Below are 21,357 nucleotides of genomic sequence, written 5' to 3'. Positions count from 1 at the left end.
GCTCAGACTTAGTCAAAAACAGAAGTACGGAAGGACCTGGGGGGGGCCATGACCCCCAGAAGGTTAATCTTCTGCGACTGGCACCAAGTCGCAAAACGCTTCCATTTGTGTCCGCAACATCAGAGTGGACGCCCTGGCGATGACCTACCTGCAGTCAGCAGGCAGCTTGTAACCACCAAACTCTAATGCTGCAGGAGCCAGGCCTTCAGGTTCAGTAATCCTGGGTCGTGGTGCAAGATTGTGCCTCCCTGGCAAGAAGATCCGTGACCACTGGCAGCTTGACTGGGGGGACGCTGCCATGCAGAGAAGGTCCGGCTACCAGATTTGCCTCGGCCATGATGACGCGACAAGGATCATCCTGCAACGGTCGAGTTGACTGATGACTTTAACAGCAGCAACACGTACAGGAACAGGCCTTCCCAAGGGAAGGAGAAAGCACCCCCATGCTCCCCAGCTGGGGAACCGTCTGGGAAAACTTCTGTTTGCGACGGCGATGAACACATCGACCTGGGGCCTGCCCCACTTGAGGAAGAGGTTGTTCACTTGATCGAAACGCATATCCGACTCGTAGCAAGAGCGCAGCTCCTGGCTGAGGGAGTCGGCGACATTCTCTTATTCCAGCCACAGGGAAAAGAATGGAGGAGCATCGCCTGGGCAACGGCCCGGTGCAACAATTCCTTTGCCTTTGGAGAGCGCTGTGGATCTAGTGCCCCCCCTGCTTCCGGATGTAAAACATTGTTGCGGTATTGCCCGTGAAGACCCTCACCACTTTGCCCTTGAAAGACGGAAGAAAATAGGGCCCAAAACGCAGCCTGTAGATCCACTACATTGATGTGTAGCACCTTCTCCTCCGGCAGCCACAGCTCTCTGGCGTGGAGACGTCCGGTGTTTGCTCCCCCGCCCTTCCAGAGAATCGTCCGTAGTGACAGTCTCCTGGAATGGAGGGCTCTGGAAGTCAATGCCCACAGCGATGTAGGAGCGCACGCCCCACCACCTTATCGCTCGACAGAACTCTGTCTTTTCCGGACACCTAGATCCAACAGGCGTCCAGGAATTCCTGCAGAGCCAGACCAGGTAGATACAAGACATGCAGAGCAGTGACTGGACGGTCCTCACCATGGTGATCTTCAGTGCCAACAGCCGTTGCACTTTGCGCACAATGGCCGCTATTCGCTGACGGAGACGCCAGACAGGACACCCTGTTGAGCCTGGACCCCCGGAACAGCATATTCTGCGATGGGAGTCGAGCAAGATTTAGCGTAGATCACCAAGAAACCTGGATCAGTCAGCAGCCAGATGGTCCTTTGCAGTGATGTCGTTTGACTTGATTAGGCAAAGTTTGTATGCAGTACCCTCAGGGAACACTACAAACAACTATGACTACAGGTATAGGCAACCCAACCTTTGGTATAAGCTTATACTACACAGTTTTGGTAACGTGTTGAGCAGCCAGGCTTATCTCAAGAGGGGAAATGGGAGCTGTAGTGGAGACACAAAGATTCAGTTACAGGTGTTCAAGTGCACTCAAGTTTCTTCGTTAAACAATTAATATATCTATCAGTCAGTCATAAAGCCTTCTTTAGAAGGGAGCAAAAGTATAGTAACAAATGCACTTCAATACTGGGCACTCCCTTTTGGGATGGCTCACAGACACAACCTACACCCACAGGTGATTCAACAACAAGGGTGCTGGGGACATGAATATCTTGTTATTCATAACACTTAAAAGTTGGTGAAAGGCAAAGGTTATTAGCACAAGAGACCAAATATTCCTAAGGTGGTAAGTACTTTTAGATTTTCCTAGAAGAGTCGTTCAGTTCAATAGGCTAGGCCAAAGTCAATGGGCAAAAGTCTAGGAGAGGATGAAGTACTTCTGGTAAGTAAATGGAGAAGTACTTGCATAGGTTCTAAGGAGTATTTGATGAAAAGAAGAATCAAATGTAGGGCCACAAGCTGATTAGATGCGAGTTGCAGAACTTTCAAGCACTTTTACAGTAAGAGCTAAGTTCTTAGACTTGTTTTACAATACCTTAGTAAAGAAGAAGGAACAAGTTACTTACCTGTAACTGTTGTTCTCCAGCATGGGTCTGGCATGGATTCACATGCTCATGAATATTCCCCGTCGTCAGGCTGGGAATCCTCGGTAAAGAAAAAACCAGTATCAGTTTCGTTTCTGATCTGTCTTTCGTAGTAATAACCAATCACTGGTCTCTGCGTCATACTGACCACAGCCAATGACTGCCCTCTACCTAAGCACCGCCTCTGGCAGCCATCTTCAGATTTGGAAGCACGTGAAGTGGCAGTATGACCAAGTGAAGATCCGCAGAGGGGTAGGCGGGAGGGTTCGCATGTGAATCCATGCCAGACCCATGCTGGAGAACAACAGTTACAGGTAAGTAACTTGTTCCTTCTCCAGCATGGGGTCTGGCATGGATTCACATGCTCATGCACAACCACGGGAGGTGGCAAAGGCTCAACATTAAGCATTACATCAAACTCAACATTAAGCATCTTACCTCCTCACCAGGCTCACCTCAGGCGAACAGGTTGTGCAGCACTGCTTGGCCGACCCTGGACTCCTCCCTGGAACCCCGGTCGACGCAGTAGAACTTCGTGAAGGTGTGCGTCGACCTCCACGTAGCAGCCCTGCATATGTCCAGCAGGGGCACACCAGATAGGAACGCCGTGGTAGCTGCGATCGCTCTGGTGGAATGGGCTCTCGGACGGCCAGGCAGCGGTCGGTTTGCCAACCGATGACAGTACATGATACAGCCGGAGAGCCATCTGGAAATGGAAGCCTTCGAGAGAGCCTTCCCCTGATTGACAGGTCCAAAGTTCACAAAGAGTTGTGACGTCTTCCGAAAACACTTCGTGCGGTCCACGTAGAACTTCAGCGCTCTAGCCACATCCAGCGAGTGCAAAGTTCTCTCAGCCGGCGACGAAGGCGACGGGAAGAATACAGGCAACACCAAGGGTTCGTTGAGGTGGAAGTCCGACGGTACCTTGAGCATGAAGGAGGGGTGCGTCCTGAGCACTACCCTCGTGTCGTGAAAAGTCAAGTACGGGGCCTTGCAGGAAAGGGCCTGGATCTCTCCCACCCGTCGTGTGGAGGTGATGGCCACAAGAAACGCTGTTTTCCACGACAGAAACTTCAACGGGGCCGAGTGCAGAGGCTCGAACGGAGGTCCCATGAGCTTGGTCAGCACCACGTTGAGCTCCCACGCCGGGGCCGGAGCCTTCACCGGCGGGAACGATCTGAACAGTCCCTTCATGAACTTTCACCAGACGATGAGACCACAAGGACGTCCGTCCCGTGATTCTGGTGTATCGGGAGATCGCAGCAAGATGAATCTTGATGGACGCGTGTGCCAGTCCAGCTTTGGCCAGCGTCAGCAGGTACGGCAGTACTTGGGGAGCCGTAATCCGTAGAGGGTTAATCTTCTGTGCGTGGCACCAGACAGAGAACCTCTTCCATTTGTGTCCGTAGCATTTAAGAGTCGAGGACGCCCTGGCCTTTGCAAGAACCTCTTTGCAGTCGGCTGGTATGTCATATCCTCCAAACTCTAGCGCTGCAGGAGCCAGGCCTGCAAGTTCAGCGATTTCGGGTCGTGGTGGAGGATGGCGCCTCCTTCCCTGGAGAGCAGATCCGCGTCCACCGGCAGCTTGATTGGCGGGGACGCTGACAAGTCCAGAAGGTCCGGGAACCATATCTGCCTCGGCCACGCAGGTGCGACGAGGATCATCCTGCACCGTGACCTCTTAAGCTGGTTGACGAGCCGGATTAGCAGTGGCAAAGGAGGGAACGCGTAGAGGAACAGGCCCTCCCATGGGAACGAGAAAGCATCGCCCATGCTCCTCGCCTGGGGAAACCTGCTGGCGAACCTCCGGCACTTGGAGTTTGTCGCCGTCGCGAACAGGTCGATCTGGGGTGTGCCCCACCGTCGGAAGAGGCGATCCACTAGATCCTGCCGTAGTTCCCACTCGTGGCACGAGCGCAGCTCCCTGCTGAGTGAGTCGGCGATGGTGTTTTTTATCCCTGCCAGATGAAACGGCACCAGAAACATCCCTTGGGCGACTGCCCAATGCCACAGGTCCTGCGCCTCCTTGGACAGTGCTGGGGACCTGGTTCCACCCTGTTTCCTGATGTAAAACATGGTGGTGGTGTTGTCGGTGAAGATCCTCACCACCTTGCCCTTGAGGGACGGAAGGAAGGACCCGAGGGCCCAAAACACTGCACGGAGCTCCAGGACGTTGATATGTAAGGATTTCTCCGTCGGGAGCCAAAGGCCTCTTGCGTGCAGATTTTCGGTGTGCGCTCCCCACCCTTCCAGGGAGGCATCCGTGGTCACTGTCTCCTGGTGGGCTGGGGTCTGGAAGTCCATGCCCGCCGTCAGATGCGCGCGGGTGCCCCACCACCGGATCGCTCGTCAGAAACTCTCGTCGAGTGTGATCCTTTCCTCGAAGCTGCCTGTCGTTTGGATCCAGCGCGCGTCCAGGAACTCCTGCAACGGGCACATCCGGAGCCTGCACATGGGAATGAGGTAGATGCAGGAAGACATCATTCCGAGGAGGGACTTGATGGACCTCACCTTGGCCGCGTCGGCCACCAACATCCGCTGCACCTTGCCCAGGATGGTCCTGGTCCTCTCCTCCGACGGGGAGGCCAGAAGGGACACTGTTGAGCCTCGCTCCCAGAAACAGAGCGTCTTGCGCAGGTACCAGGTGGGATTTGGCGTAGTTCACGGAGAATCCCAGGTCCGTGAGAAGTTGGACGGTCCTTGCCGTGTGAACCACGGCGAGCTCCCTGGTCTTGGCTCGGATGAGCCAGTCGTCCAGGTAGGGGTAGACGGGGATCCCTTCGCGGCGCAGCTGCGCCGCCACCGGTGCGAGGCACTTGGTGAACACCCTGGGTGCTGACCGTAGTCCGAAGGGGAGGGCTTTGAACTGGTAATGATGCCCTTGGACCACAAACCTGAGGAATTTTCGGTGCCCCTTCAGGATGGGAATATGGAAGTAGGCATCCTCCAAATCCAACGACGACAGGAAGTCTCCTTCCTCCAGCTGACCCAGGACGTGCTGGAGGGTGACCATCCGGAACTTTTGCGCCTTGATGAACTTGTTCAGACATCGCAGGTCCAGGATGGGGCGCCATCCCCCCGTCTTCTTCACGAGGAAGTATCTCGAGTAAACTCCGGAGCCCCGAAGCCTCTTTGGGACGAGTTCGATGGCGCCCTTCCTGAGCATCGCCTTTACCTCCAGGAGAAGTTGAGGGACGTGAAGTTCTTTCCTGGCCACGGGGGGGGACGCGCGGACACTTTCTTTGAAACTCGAGCGCGTGGCCCCGGGCCAAGGCGTCCAGCACCCAACGGTCGGTGGAGATGGACTCCCACACGCTGACGAAGCTCGCCAGCCGGCCTCCCACCGGGGTGCTTCGGTGGGGGCCCGACCCCACGGCTGGTTCAATCCTGCTTCGACGAGGCTTTGCCGCCTTGTCCTTGGCGACGACGGCGGGGTCCGCCAGACTTGCCTCGTCTTCTGTAGGCCTCCTGAGACGACGAGCGGGCCGCTTGACGGTAGGAGAAACCGCCGCCGGAACCTTTGGAGGCGCCCTTGCCTCCGCTGCTCCGAAAGGGCGTCCGTCGTTGTTGCAGAACTCCAAGGGCCCGGGCCGTCTCAGTGTACGCTTTAATGGCCTGAAGGGAATCGTCCACTGTTTTCCCAAACAGGTTGTTCCCATCGAAGGGCATGTCCAGGACTCTGGTCTGAACGTCTTGACGGAAGTCCGTAGCCTTGAGCCATCCACGCCGCCTAAGGCAAACGCTGTTGCCCAACTGGCGGAACCCAGTGTCGGCGATGTCCGTCGCAACGGTAATGGCGTGGTCCGAAGCCACCTCACCTTCCTGCAGGATCTCCAGGGCCTCTGCCCTCCAGCAGGGGAGCCAGTTTGTACAAGAGCTCCCTGTCGTATCGGGCCACAATAGCCAAGGCGTTGGCAGCTTTAATAGTCGTCGCTGCAGACGAGATGACTCTGCGTCCCATAGCGTCCAATTTCTTTCCCTCGCCGTCCGGTGGGGAAGTCGATGTGGAGGCCGCACCCCCCCCCCGCTTTTTTCCTGGCCGCCGCGGAGACGACGGAGTCCGGGGTAGGCTGCGCCCGGAGGCACAGGGGGGCCGTGTCCGGGACCCGGTACTTTCTCGTACCGGTCTCTTCTAGCTGGCGTCGTGGAAGGGTTCTTGAGGAGGGTGAGGCCCTCATCCCAAATGTCGTCCAATAGAGGCACTGCGAGGACCGTCTTCCTCTTGGCCTCGCGCCGCTGATAAAGGAAACCTTCCTTCTCCTCAGGGCAGAGTTGGAAAAGCTCGGATGCCCTGGCGATCATGGAGTGGAACGATCCAATCTCGTCGGGCGGAGAAGCCCTGGTGGGAGGCGACGACGGTACATCCTCGTCGTATACCTCGTCGTCCGTACCCGTCGCTGCCGTGTCAGTCCCCGTATCATCCCCTCGGGTGGACGGGGAGGAGGGCTGGAAGGGGCGCGACGGCTGAAAAGGAGGAGGGTGGATCCTTCTTTTCTTGGTAAGGGGAAACCCCAGAAGGTCCCGGTTCTGGGTCCCCCGACGGGAGAGGTTCCGTCGGCAACGGTAGTCTCGTCCTTATCTCTGAGCATAAGGACTGTATAGCCAACAAAATGGCCGCCGAGCTGTCTCGCGGCGCTGGCAGAGGGGAATCCGACGGGCGATTAGGGGCCCCGTCGGTACCCTCGACGATGTCGTCACCTGCGTCGGGATCCATCCCGACGGGCCGGTCTTCTTCCACGCCGAGGCTGTGGCTTAAGACTTCGACCAGCTCCTCCTCCGAGGTTGAGGCCGAATCTACGACGACGCCCTGCCCCCCCTTTTTCTTCCCCCACGGGGGATTTCACGGGGGTCCTATCGATGGGCACAAAAGAGGACTCCCTCCGAGGTGGCAGGGAGACTGAGCCCCGAGGTCGCCACCACTGGCGTAGCCTCCACAGGCTGAGCCAGAGCCGCCGCGACAGACTCGATAGAGGGCTTGGCCGGATGGATTAAGGCCTTCACCACCTTAGGTGCGCTCACCGCCTTATCCTTGAGGGGGGTGGGGGGACAGTGCCTCGCTCCCCCCTTCGAGCTCGACCGGGGCCTCTCTAGGAGCCTCGCCGGGTGCTCGGCCTTCCTCTTACCCGACCCAGAGCGTTGGCTCGTGGTTGATGGTGCCGGGGAGGGTGCGCCTAGCCTGGCGCCCGTAGAGCCCGACGGTTCGGCGCTCCCGGTGCCAGCGGACTCGCGGTGCTTGGCCTTATGTTGGACCCCCGTCGCCGGGGCGTCCTCAAAGGTCTTAGAAGACCGCTCGGATTTCTTCCTCTTCTTCTCGCCGGACGGGCTCTTTCCTTCCAGCCAGTTGGCGAGACGTTGATGGCGGTCCTTCATGGTCCGCTCCGACATGTTGCCGCAAAACGCACAGTCCTTCTCCACGTGCGTCTTGTCCTCATGTAGGCAGTAAAGACAAAAAGAGTGTTCGTCCTCCTTGAAGACGTTCTGCAGCTGGCATCCAGGGCAGACCCTGAACAGCTTTCCGGGCGTCGAGCTTCCCTTCTCCTGGGCCATGACCGGGCCTGAGAAACTTCTTGAGTCCTCCAAAAGCGTAGCTCGACGAAATCTTCACCCTTGAGGGGCGCAGACGAATCCGACACGGGTCCCCGTTGATCGGATGGAGAGTCGGTGGAGCTTGAGGCTCTTTTGACCGAAAAAATGAAGTTTTTGAGAAAAAACGTGAAAAAAATAGCACTAACGCTCGAGAGCAATAGCACGAGGATCCCAACACATGAACGTGCGGTAAAAATCTGAAGATGGCTGCCAGAGGCGGTGCTTAGGTAGAGGGCAGTCATTGGCTGTGGTCAGTATGACGCAGAGACCAGTGATTGGTTATTACTACGAAAGACAGATCAGAAACAAAACTGATACTGGTTTTTTCTTTACCGAGGATTCCCAGCCTGACGACGGGGAATATTCATGAGCATGTGAATCCATGCCAGACCCCATGCTGGAGAAAAGATGCAGTTGATTACTTCTGTTCCTATGCAGCTCTGCAGATCTCAATGTTCCTGGGCCTCAGTTGTGGGGACAAGAGGGAAGACCTCGGGGGACTCCTGCAATGCACTGGAACTGTCAAAACCAGCAAACTTAACTTGCAGTGGCTGTTTCGCGTTTCAGCTCCTCGCATCTACCGCAAATGGAAACAACGTGATTCCTGGCTGTCGAGATAAGACTTTCCTTGCTTCTGGGGTCCCACACTGTTGAGGAGGCTCAGTCAGTCCTGCTTCCTGGGAGACCGGAGGATCTTCCAAACGCTTTAGGCCAGCATAAAAGCAATGCACACAATCTAGTATTCCTCTCTGGCTATAAGGTTTCCAGCGCCAAGATGGATGTCCAGGTGGCTTACTTTGGAGTTGACTGGTCCCAACAACTCAAGGGGAGAAGTCGTCATTGCAGGGGCTTGTGTTGATGCAAGCTTGGCGTTTCGGCACTGCAACAGGGCTTCACCGGGCAAACCAACAGTCCAGGAGTTGCAGCAGGCGTCCTCTTCAAGTTCTTCTGTTCCTTCTTCGAGTGGTCAACTGCCTTCCAAGCCACAAGACTCGCCTTTTATTCAGTTCTCTCCCATTCATTCCAGCCTATATTTTTTATTTTTACATTTTTAAAGTGCTCACACAGCCCACAGGCATCGAGGTGCTGTTACAGGAATTGTTTGTTTTGTAGTTGCGTAATTGTTTCTTAGTTGCGTATTTATAATGCGCTTAAACACCCAGATGTTTCTAAGCGCGGACCTGGGGATCGAACCTGTGTTGCTTCGTGTCGTCTTGCTTCCAAGGTACGCATGTTGCTGCTGTGCGATCCACCCGGGACAGTCTAGCTGTCACCCAGCAGGGTGGCTGTCCTTGCCGGACAGTCAGCCGGCGTATCACCACAGAGTGCATTTGGGTCTCCTAGCAGACTAAGCACAGGGAGTTCGGGCACCTCCCTCACTTCCTAGCTACCCCAGACACGGGCTTCACTTGTGAATCCCGCCAAAGGCAAAATGAACTAAGAGACCAAACCTGGTTTGGCGTGCAGAGTAAATCTCAAGGACCTTTCCACAAAGAAATGGTGAAAAAAGACAAGGAGCCATTTTGAGTTTGTCACTCCATAACCAAAAGAAACCCTATTCAAAGATCAGCTGCTTTCCTATTAAACATTACATGTTGACCTCTCAAAATGCACCTCAAGGTTGATTTTGGAAAGTCATCTTAACACCATCATCTTCAAAGTATTCTTGATCAAGATTAATATGAGTAACATAGATGGTCTACATTGCAGTATACTGGTGTAGTGCATTTTCTAAAAGTGCCTTTGTCTCAGCCTGCTACGCCACAGTCAAGCATTGTCAGTCTATGTTACTTTAAGATGAGTTTGGTTTCATTTTGACAGGTGCATTCACCAACCCTTTAAGGTCAGTGGTTGTAGATCCATGGGTTTTACAAGGACTGCCTCAACACTTATATTGAATACCCCACCAACCCAGGGCCCTGAGGCAAGTACAGACGTAGTTCCTGAAAAATCAAATAAGGAAAGCCGAAACAACCTGCAATGAAAAACTTCTTACCCAGGGATGTAGACCAGAGACAAACGACAACTGAGGTAAATAAAAATTATCAGTCTTCCCAGATGTGGTACCCACCAGCCCCAAGTGAAAATACAGATCGCTCCTAGAAAAAAAAAAAAAGGCGGAGCCTGTTCAAGCAAATTGACAGCTCTATTAAACCTTTGAAAACACACCAGACTAGCCCTAATGAAGTGAATGGAGGTATTAAGGCCCAAAAGTCATCTGGGCAGAGCGGTTGTTTCCTACACCAGATGATGCACACTCATGGGTTGGCTTAAGAAACAGTGAACCAAAGGTGGCCAGCCAATCAGGTTATATCACCCAACATTCAGGTGCACCTTCAGATGATATGCAATAGTCTGTCCAGGGCCAAGAACTGGTCTAATCTAGTTCAACCACTAGAGGATGGAGGGCTGAGCTCAAAGTGTGCCGATGTGTGCTCAATGGTCCTCTGTGCTCTGTTTCTACAATCACGAAGGCGGCCCCAAAAACTGCTGCGAGCAGGACAAAAAAAAAAATAAGCACATTCGTACTTGAATAGTCTCTCAAAGTGCATCAGGCTACTAATGCAGTACATTAAATTGCAGCCCTGCTGATGGCAAACTAAATTGCAGCCACCACCAGCCTACACCCCAAGGTGACAAAAACCATAGGAAAACTGGGTGCTTAAAGAGCACCGACAAAATCCACATAGGCTACCATGGGCTCCTACAAAAGGGAAAAACGAAATTAGGGGCCCTATAAAAAGGGACAGTAGAACCCCAAAAATGATATTCTGCACCAACAGAAGAGCAAAGCCAATTCTTACATTCTCTCCAGTTTTAGGCAAGGTGCAGTTGTTTGTATTAAGCAATGTGGCCACATTTTCCCTTGAGAAGTTTACCAAACCACTTAAATCATGGCATCAGACGCGTACTCCTGGAAATATGCTTCATTTCCTAAGAAATGCGTATGTATATCAGAAAAAGTATCAGGACGAGCCCGGATATTATGTGACCCACCATTTTAATCGATTGATCATATATACAATAGATTCAAACCAAGCAACATTTATCAGGAAAATTAACATACTCCATATCTACAAAACAATCAATATTACTAAGGAACATGACAATAAATGAATCATATCAATGTGGTACAGCCCCTCAGTGTTACCTGGAGCCACAATGTGTATACTTAATCAGCCTGTTGTACAGTGGACACTATCAGTGCATAATTGTCTAAACGATCGTTTCGGCCTCTACAGCATATTTTAGGGTGCTGTAATCATCAGGACGGGAATTGTAGGGAGAAATCCTGTGATAGATCTCTATTAATGATGGCTGTTGGGACAGTTTTTCTGAAGTTCAACTAAGGGCTTACTAAAACCATTCCACTGAGGCAGTACAGGACTCCACTCTTAGTATAAGGCTGTACCACCAGAGTTCATGGTAGTGTAGACAGAGCAGCCGGGCTCATCTTAGATGGGAGAGGGCTGTAGCATCAGTACAAATGAAATTGTAATACAAATGGTCCAAAGAAACACTGAAACACTATGTATTGTAAAAATAAAGGATTTATTTAAATACAGGTAGGCGCGGGTAAATTAGCATCACCATATTATATGTAATCACAATTATCAGTAACACTACGCTTGAAGGAGCACAGACCAAAGCATAAACCTTATTTGGAACACCAAACAGTAGTTCTGTCAGTATAGGTCATACCTATTCTTGGGTAATAAAAAACAAAGGTTACTTTCACAATTACATTCATGCAAGAGCAGTAGACCCTACCAGTTGTACAGTGACTCTACAACACAGTAATAGGTTTCATGACTAGTGGAGCACTTATTCAAGTTACAGTATACTAGGTGAGTAAAACCTATTCAATTACAGGGGCTTTAGAACAGTGAAAAAAACAGGAGATAAGCAGTAACTTGTAACTTATTTTTGAATGGCACACAGCTAACTAAGTAAAACCCACATTTTGTTATCCTCACAATGAAGTCCAGGTTAGATCTTTCCCATCTATACAAGTAACTTATGTGGGACAGTTAAAACCAAAAACTCTTTTCTACAACAGTACAGGGAAAGCCAAACCCAATGTTACACTTTACTGAATGACTTATCCTATTCTAGTTAGACAACAACCTTGTACAGACTTATTCTGGACAGGCTAACAGCAAGTCAGGGGAAGCAAGACCCAGCTGAGGGACACAAACAATTATCCTAGCCGGAATAATCTGGTGAATCCAACACATTACTTTTGGGAAGAGGCTCAACCTAATCACAGGCGATTAATAATGGCAAAACGGTTTCTAAGGAAAGAAAGATGTTAACCATACGGTATCACACATTCAAGGTAAGAACTTTTGTAACTGTTCACTTAGAGTTAGTTACCAACCAACTCTTTACAAGTAAGTAACCTTTAAACACCTTTTCTAAGCAAAACGCCCAATCCCTTAAAGGTCTTTCCCTTATTCTGGAGTAGCAGTGTTCTCCGTGGACAAAAGGGGGAGGGGTCACTAGAATCTAGTGAACAGACCGTGTCAGAATAGGTTCAAACAGGAGAGTACTATACCTAGAGTTAGAAGAGGGTCCAGGGGTTTAGCAGAAGACAATGTAGCAGGATTCTAGTAGTGGGACTGGGTGCACTGGATGAGAGGCATCTCCATCACAGAAAACACCCCACAGATACACAGAAATCCTAAGATTTAAAGTACATAGCCAAGCCAACACAGTACCTCAAGATTTTGCAGCAGGACGACTTCAGGATCTGCAGCGAAATACCCAGTCAGTGGGTTACTTGTAGTGGTGACTGAAAACAATACCTCAGGAGTGCAGCAGGAATCAATTGCGAAGGCTCTAGGCAAGGTTTTCCATGCGGATGAATGCGGTTCTGCGAATTTGGTGCCTTTTCAGGGAGCAAGAGACCGTTCTCATCGTTACAAAGGTCCAGCATTCTGTTGAAGACTTTTCAGACTATTCGTGCCTCTGGAGATGCACCAGGATGCCCATGAAGTTTCAGCGAGACTCGGAATTCAGAAGACCGCGAACCGCACGACAGCTCGAGGTCCCAGGCTATTGCAGTCCGCAAGGTCGCAGCAATACGTGGGATGGCTCAAAATGCAGGTCTTCTTGAGTCTAGTAGATCTCACTAGGCTCAGGGTCATCATTTTCTGAGTCCAAGTCAATTGGAAGGAAGGGCTACAGCAGGCTCTGGTTACACCGCAGGCTCTCCGGTCGCTGGAAATAGCTTCAGCTGCTTTCCTTCATCCTCTTCGGTTTCGGTTCCAGTGGTCGACTGGTCTTCAGCTTCCAGGTTCCCAGTATTTAACAGCGACTACAGCACAACCTCTGCATTTTTTGCCTGCATTTTACGACAAGGGGCGGTTTGGTTGTACAATAGGATAGACCCCCCCACTGGGATTTGTCCTATTCAAGCAAAGAGGAAGACAAAGGGCTGCAGAGTTTGACTCCTCCTTCGCTTCCTGCCTTCAGAGACTGTGGCCAAAGGAATTTCCCGCCCTGGATGTCAGGGGAACAAGAAAGGCCAAGAAACACTAAAATGGTGAAAAAAGACAGGGGCCATTTTGGTAAAAGGAGCACCCTTCGGTGCCTTTACTGCAGATCTGAACAGAACGCAGTAAAGGTGCACCAAATGAATACAAGGTATCACTGTCAGCCATTGAAAGTAAGCTTGTCCATGTAACAATTGTTGCAATGTATGCCCTTTCACACTAAAACTATCTCCCCAGAACTCCACACACGGTGGGTGTGCTGGTTTCATCAAAGAAAATGTAAAAGGGATCCAAAGATCCTTTCTACCCTTGGGTACTGTATTTCTCTCAAGGTTAAGCAGAGCAAGTTTAAAAAGAAGCCCCTAGGGCAACCCAGCAACAGGCACGCAAGGCCAAAAAGTTGTTAAAGAGGATAACTTTAAAAAGACTGTTAAAAAAATGACACCCATTAAAAAAAAAAAAAAAAAAAAAAAGAGTAAACCATTGAGTGGAAAAAAGGGCCCCACTTACAGGTAATTAAGGAAAAATATCCCAATAGTAAAGCAAAAGTTCTGGGGTTGACCCAGGTCAGGAAGATTTACCATTTCTAGGAAAATCTTACCCAACACTGGCACATCCGAACGATTCAAAAGGGGTGTGTAAGGATTCTACATATGCGCACCCGTAGTTCAGGGGAATCCACGTTGAATGTGAAATTCTGAGAAACCCCACAATTGTTGCGAGTAAGTATGATCAGCTCTGGTTTGGCAAACATCCCGTAACCGGGGCTGAGACAGTCCAGTAACGTTTGCCACACCATCAAACGATCTGACATGCTAGCATTCATAGAGCACAATCACAGGATTTCTCCCTGCAATTCCATGTACTGATGAAGGCCTATGTAATTACACCACCCAAACATCTGCTGGAGAGGCTGAAATAGTTGTGGCGACAATTCTGCCCTAACAGGGTCCACTGTACAAAAATCTGATTAAGCGCACAGTTATACGGCTCCAGATAATGCTGAGGGGCCATACCAAATTGATAAAATTCATATTCTGTTTATCATGTTCTTTAGTATTATTGATTGTTTTGTATATATGGAATATATGTTGTAAATGTTCCTGTGTTAAATATGTTTGAATCACTATTGTAATATGACCAATGGAATAAAAGTGGGTCACAGGATATCCGGCTTTCCCCGATCATTTTTCAGACATGCATGCACATTTACACCTGGCTAGATCAGAGAATTGCCAGGTGCCCCTGTAAAACTTGATGCTCAAATAGGAGAAATACAAAATTTGTATCAGAAATACCATGGTTAGAGGATCCCTACGCCTCAAAGCCAGGAGCTGCATCTTTCGCTTCCGCTTGCCTTCACTGCTGGGCGAGGTCAGCAAACTTAAAGAGTTGGGCTTCTGCACAAGCAAGGTAGGTTCTAAAAAAAAAGAAATGAGGATTGTGACCAGAGACAGTAGAAAAAAGTGGTGTGTGCGTGTATGCTGTAAATCAGGGAAAGGACTACAGTACAAATACTTAATGCAAACCCAAAAACTAGCGGTATGACAATGCATTACTTACCGTAAAAGCATTTGATGATTGTATCTGCTTAGATTCACATGCTGTGCATAGGTCCGACATCCAGTGGTCACTGCGGAGTATTGCATTTTGTTTTTCGTAGTCGAAAAGGGACGTCGACCGGGCGTGTCTGAAATACTATCCCTATAGTGACGTGTGTTGTACCCACAATCCCTCACGCGTTGAGGTCCCTCTGTATTTTTCTGCCCTGAGGGAGCCTTCTAGACGCGAGTGAGTACAGAAAAGAGATATAAAAGGAAGTCTATGTTCCTTCTATCCGAGCGGGGAGGAAGGGTGGGCGCATGTGAATCTAAGCAGATACAATCATCAGAAATGCTTTTACGGTAAGTAATGCATTGTCTTCTGATGCTTGTTAATCTGCTTAGAATCACATGCTGTGCATAGACTAGCGAGCAGTACCCGGCGTTGGCGGTGGGTTATGAGAAGGAACAGTAGAGAAAAGATGTCTTAGTACTGCCTGACCCACCTGGGAGTCAGATCTCGAGTGTGCATCTAGACAGTAGTGTTTTGTAAAGGTGTGCACAGAACTCCAGGTAGCCGCTTTGCAGATGGACTCAAGGGGAACATTTGCAATGAACGCTATGGACGCCCCCGTGCCTCGAGTAGAGTGTGCTCTAGGCTTAAAGGGCAGTTATCTTAGCAAGAGTATAGCAGAGAGTGATGCATTGAACAATCCATCTAGAAATAGTGGACTTTGAAACTGAATCCCCTTCTCTTCCTGCTGCCACCGAGACGAAGAACTGATTAGTCTTCCTCAGTGGTCTGGTTCTTTCCATGTAGAACATGACCGCTCTGCGCACATCTAGTGTGTGCAGAGTTTTTTCTCCCAAGTTGGAAGGATTTTGAAAGAACGTTGGCAGTTCTATAGACTGGTTTACGTGGAATTTCGATATGAACTTCGGAGCAAACCTTGGGTGCGTGCGTAGAACCACCTTATCTTTGTGAACTGTAACGAAGGGGTCTAGAACAGGAAGAGCCTGTAGTTCACTTACCCTCCTGATGGAGGTGATAGCTATTAAAAAAGCAGTCTTAAGAGTGAGGTCTTAAAGAGATGCTTTGTGCATGGGTTCGAAAGGTGAGCCCATGAGTCTGGTAAGTACCACGTTAAGGTCCCATCCGGGAGCTGGGTCAGCTATCGGGGGTGCATTCTCTTTATTCCCTCCATGAAGGCCTTTATAACAGGGATCTTCCACCACGACACCTTGAGTTGGGAAGTGGAGTATGCAGAAAGTGCCGCCAGGTGGACTTTAATGGAATTGAACACTAGACCTGAATCCAACAAGTGGGTCAGGTATAGAACAATATGTGTGGGAGAGCAGTCAATTGGGTTGATGCCTTCCCCTCTGCACCAGATGACAAATCTCCTCCACTTGCTAGAGTAGCAGTGGCGAGTGTTAGGTTTTCTGGCTTCCCTGAGAATGTCCATACATCTCTGCGGGAGCAGTAGATGTCCGAATTCTATGATCTCAGGAGCCAAGCTGCTAAATTCATGTTCTGGGGGCATGGATGCAGAGTCCTGCCCTTGTTTTGTGACAGCATGTTGTACGGGCAGGGGAGTTTCACTGGGGGAGATAGGACATCTCCATCAAGTGAGCGAACCATGGCTGTCGGGGCCACCAGTATCATGGTTACTTGTTCCTGGTGCATCTTGTGCACCACCTTGTTGAGAGTGGAGTCGGGGGAAAAGCGTAAACAAATTTCCCTGACCATTGCATCGCCAGACCGTTCCCCTTGGATTGGTTCTGGGGGTACCTGGAGGCGTAACTTGGGCATTGTGAGTTCTCCAGGGTTGCAAATAGGTCTATTTCTGGGAATCCCCATTGTGTGAAGACGATGTCTTCGTGCAGTCGCCATTCGTACTCTTCGGGCAGGGGGAAATCTGAGGAGTTTGTCTGCCAGCAGATTGAGTTCCCTTGGTATATGTTCTGACAGTAGGAACATGTTTTGTTTGAGAGCCCACTTCCATATATTTTGGGCCAGTTTGGACAGTCCTGGAGAGTGGGTGCCCCCCTGTTTGTTGATGTAGTACATGGCTGTGGTGCTGTCTGTAAGGACCAACACAGTTTTGCCTTGTAGGTGTTCCTGGAAGGCTTTTAGCGCCTTGAACACAGCTAGTAGCTCCAGTAGATTTATGTGTTTGGATGCTACGTTCAGAGTCCACACTCCGTGAGCAGTCTGATGGGATAGGTGAGCCCCCCATCCGGTTAGGGATGCGTCTGTGGTTAGAGTGGGTTTCCCTTTTTCCAGGTTTTCCTTTGTCCACCATCGTAGCGAGAGAACCAAGGCCTGCGAGACCACCACTGGATCGTCCCATAATCCGCTGGCCTGACACCACTGGCTGTTGAGCCACTCTTGCATAGGGCGCAGGCGCGCGTGAGGTACCAAATAAATACACGACGCCATCATGCCTAGCAAGCGCATTGCTTTGCGTACCGTCACCTCTCGACCGGCCACATATTGAGGGATCTGAAACAGCATGTTTTGGACCCTCTCGTTGGAGGGGAAGACGAGGCCGTCCTTTGTTTGAATTAGAGCCCCTAGGAATTGTTTGATTTGGCTGGGGTCTAGGCTGGACTTTTCGTTGATGGAGAAGCCCAACTGGAACAAAAGGTCTACAGTCTTTTGGGTATTGGAGAAGCATGTTTCGTAAGAATACCCTGTTATGAGCCAGTCGTCGAGGTAAGGGTAAACTAGGATGGACAACCTGCGCAGGTGGGCCGCTGCCACTGCCAGTACCTTCGTGAATACCCTTGGTGCTGATGCTATGCCGAAGGGTAGCACTCTGAACTGACAGTGTTTGCCCTCTATCATAAACCTGAGGTATCTTCTGTGCGCTGGCAACATTAAAATATGAAAGTATGCATCTTTCATGTCCAATGTGGTCATGTAATCTCCCTGTGATAGCAGTGGGATCACTTCCTGTAAGGTCACCATACGAAACTTCTGGGGTTTGATAAACCAGTTCGCTGGGCGCAGATCTAATACAGGGCTCATGGTTAGATCCTTTTTGGGTACAAGGAAGTACAATGAATAAATACCTTCCGTTACCTGAGATAAAGGCACGACCTCTATGGCTCTTTTCCAGCAGTTGTTGTACTTCTTGGAGAAGGATGGCAAGGTGTTCCGGTGTCATGCGTCGTCCCCTCGGGGGTCTGTATGTTGGGGAACTGTTGAATTCGATGCAGTATCCGTGGGCTACGGTGGAAAGTACCCAGCGGTCTGACGTTATTCCCTCCCATGCTGGAAGAAAGGATGTTATCCGGCCCCCGACCGGTGTTGCATGGGAGGGGACGCGAATCTTCGCGTCACTTGGTGTTGTTGGGGGCTTGGGAGCCTCTGGGGGTGGACCCCCGCCCCCTCCCTTTGCCCCTGCGCTGTCCTCTTTGGCTGTATGGCCACTATTGGTCTGGTAACTGGTGACAGGGTACTGTTGCTGCGGATTCTGCTTTTGGCGTTGGCCACGAAAAAAGCATGTGTTGCCATAGCTGCGTCTGGTAGTGGGCTTAGAGATCTGGTCAAGAGTTTTGATAGTATCAAACTCTTTTTTAGCCATTGCCAGAGCCTCATCCAACGCCTTCCCGAAGAGGTTTGAGTCTTCAACAGGTTTATTAAAGACGCCTCTGTCTCCGGTTTGAACCCTGAGTTGCGCAGCCATACATGGCGTTTTAGGAGTATTCCCTGAACCAGGGAACGTCCCGCTGTCTCAGCAGCATCCAGAGAGTTCTTTACAATACTCTGGTTAACCTGGGTTCCTTCGCCAATAGTTGAAAGCAGGCGTGTACGTAGTGGTTCCGGCGCTTCTTCGGCGTCCTTGCGCAGTTTGGCCCACTGCGCGTCCGCGTAGCTAGCTAGCAAAGAATTGTTGTTCGCAATTCTTGCCGAAAAGGCAGCCGAGGATGTGACTCTTTTAGCAAGGGCATATAACCTCTTGCCCTCCTTGTCAGGTGGTGCCTCACTGGTGGACAGCGGCACCCCTGCCTTCTTCCTTGCATTAGTTACTACAAGGGAATCCGGAATGGAATGTCCCCTGATGTACAGCGGGTCTGAGGGTGAAGGAGTGAAAAGTTTTTCAATCCTTGGATTAACTCCTCTTATTAGTGCGGGTGTGGATAGCGAAGGGATGATTCTTCTCTTCACTGAAGTGAGGAGGGGAATGGTCTGGCTGACTGGGGGTTTCTCCTTACTCTTTCCACAAAGTCTATTTCCGGAGAGATCTCCACAGTGCCCAGTTCGAAATGTGCTGCTGCTCTGCGCAACAGGGCATTGAATGTGGGCTGATCGTCAATGGGAGACGTGTTTCTAACAGGTGAATTGTCAGGAGGATTTAGGAGACATCAGTGTCCGAATATCCTGATGGGGATTGCCAGGGATGAGAAGGTCCTTCTTCTGGATTTTCTCCGAAGCCTTCCCCTACCATGTCTGGGCTGTCTTCCAGACCTTCCTCTTGGTTCTGTCCTTCATTGTCCACAAAATCATCCTCCTCTTCTAAGTATTGTTCCTCACCAGTGAGGTCATACACATTATGGAAGTCTAAGGCTGTGTCCTGCCTCGGGTATTTGGCCCTGGGGTCCTCGTGAGGACCTTCTCTTGTTCTCTTGGGAGTGGGAGGTTTCTGGGTGTTCATAAACCTCTCCATGCAGAGATGGAGCCTTTCCATGGTTTCATGGGGTACCCCTGAGCGATCTAGCGGGGGAAAATTAGTGTTATCTTGCTGAAAACGGCTCGACCTCTCCCACAACGTCGAGGAAAGTGTCCAGTCGCCCTCCGAAAAGCCTTCCGGTGTGCTGCGGGTCCCCCCCCGACTGAAGGGGTTAGTCCCTGTTTTTCTTCTGGCTTTTTCGGCGTTTTTCAACCTTTGCGTAGCGCTCGACGTGTCTTTCGGCGTACGCTTCTGGGCGTCGGCTACAACGATCCTCGCCAAGCTCTCCGACTCGTTTGTCAGCAGAGGGCTGTGGTTGACACGTTACGGGTGTCAAACGTTCTACGGCTGCGTGCGCTCTCTGCTGGCGCGCGCCGGCCGATGGTTTGGGGCGGCGCCCTTATTTGCCGAAAGCCCAGTCGCTGGCCGCGGCTGCGGTTGCGAGAGGGGCTTCGAACCCGAACGGACCGAGGAGGCCGCCGGTGTAACCTGCGTCTCCTTGGGCGCTGATGCTTTCTTCGTCTTCGACGAAGAAGAGCTATGTGTTGTGTTTATGTGTTGTATCGTGTGCGTCAGTGTCGCCGGGGTGTTCATCCCCATAAGCAGGGCATGAGCCGAGCCCGTCGGGGCCGGGGACAGACGACGAAGACGCGAGCGCTCTTTAGAGGGGTGTACGACTTCCGCAGCGGAGGTCGTGTTATCACTTTCCTCGTCACGGTCGGTGGTAGCAGTGGCGGGTGAAGACCCGGCCTTCGACATAGCGTAGGCCGCCCACCTCTTGACCCTACGGTCTTTTAGAGTCTTTGGCTTTAGAAGCCGACCAACCCTCCTCTACGTGATCGAGGGGCAAGCAGCGGTTACACCGGGAATGCTTGTCCTTCCAAGTAAACTTGCCCTTACAAAGTGGGCAAAACCTAAAGGGTGTCCTCTCCATAGCCGAGGCAATAAACCGTGATAACTACCCCAACGGAAAGGAAGGGGAAAAGGAAAGGCATTCTCAGAAAAAGAATCAGATGTCCCACGACCCCACTCTCCCTACTGTATTTGGCCTGCGAGGCCAGGCCACGTGTTCGGCAACGCCGAAGGATCTCCTCCGCTCGTCCCCTCCGTCGAAGATCTTGCTCGGCGGAGACAGCTTCACAACTGCGTCGAGGGAGGGATCGATATATTAAATCTTTAAACAGGAAAAAACGACCAAAGGTCGAGGAGATGGAATCTGCAATGTCTCTCGAGGAGCTCCGCGTAAAGGCGTCCAGTAGCTGGGCGGAAAAAAACAATCTGAGGGACCTCGACGCGTGAGGGATTGTGGGTACAACACACGTCACTATAGGGATAGTATTTCAGACACACCCGGTCGACGTCCCTTTTCGACTACGAAAAACAAAATGCAATACTCGCAGTGACCTCTTGATGTCGGACCTATGCACAGCATGTGATTCTAAGCAGATTAACAAGCATCAGAAACAAGGTTAGCTTACGAAAAGGTACAACCAGCCAGTGCACACTTCAGATCATGTTAGGCGCAGCATAAGGAGAAACCGGATATGTATTCTCACACTCGAAGAGGCGGTTTGAACAGGTTATCATTGGTACTACTCGCATTGTACATTTCTGGCAACACATCTATTCTCAAGCAGATGCCACATGCACACAAGAATTCTGCGACAGGGCACCTGCACAGTAAATTCTCTCGGACAAGCACCATTCACGAGCAACCAATGGCCATTGATATTCACCTTTCTGCTGCTCCTTTCCATCAGATTTTGGCGTGCTAGCATTTGAATGCTGGTGGGATGCATCCTCCCTGCAATCGATAATGGGCAAGTTCAATAACAGCCTCAAACATTTCTAGCAATATTTCTCATACTCTGTTTCAACGCCCCATTCCCAGGCAACATGTGGTTATCACAGCACTCCCTCCTGGTCATCAGATCCAAGCCTCATACATCAGCTAATACGAGATTAACAGACCAGG

General features: G+C 50.8%; 1 protein-coding gene across 3 annotated transcripts in view; it reads right to left on the bottom strand.

Annotated features, from left to right (window-relative positions):
* The window catches only part of POM121C (POM121 transmembrane nucleoporin C), a 236,358-nt gene that overhangs the window by 153,021 nt on the left and 61,980 nt on the right, over positions 1-21,357 (bottom strand). For all 3 annotated transcript variants that reach the window (XM_069614776.1, XM_069614775.1, XM_069614777.1), the window contains exons 7-8: positions 21,119-21,186; positions 14,461-14,582 (exon numbers count right to left, since the gene is read on the bottom strand). In XM_069614776.1, coding sequence (XP_069470877.1) covers positions 14,461-14,582; positions 21,119-21,186 — 190 coding nt within the window. The remainder of the gene's footprint in view (positions 1-14,460; positions 14,583-21,118; positions 21,187-21,357) is intronic.

The sequence above is a fragment of the Ambystoma mexicanum genome, chromosome 9 (assembly GCF_040938575.1).
Source record: "Ambystoma mexicanum isolate Mex_15411 chromosome 9, UKY_AmexF1_1, whole genome shotgun sequence".
NCBI lineage: Eukaryota > Metazoa > Chordata > Amphibia > Caudata > Ambystomatidae > Ambystoma > Ambystoma mexicanum.
The sequence above is the reverse complement of the archived record's forward strand: the minus strand, read 5'-3'. Positions and strand labels throughout refer to the sequence as shown.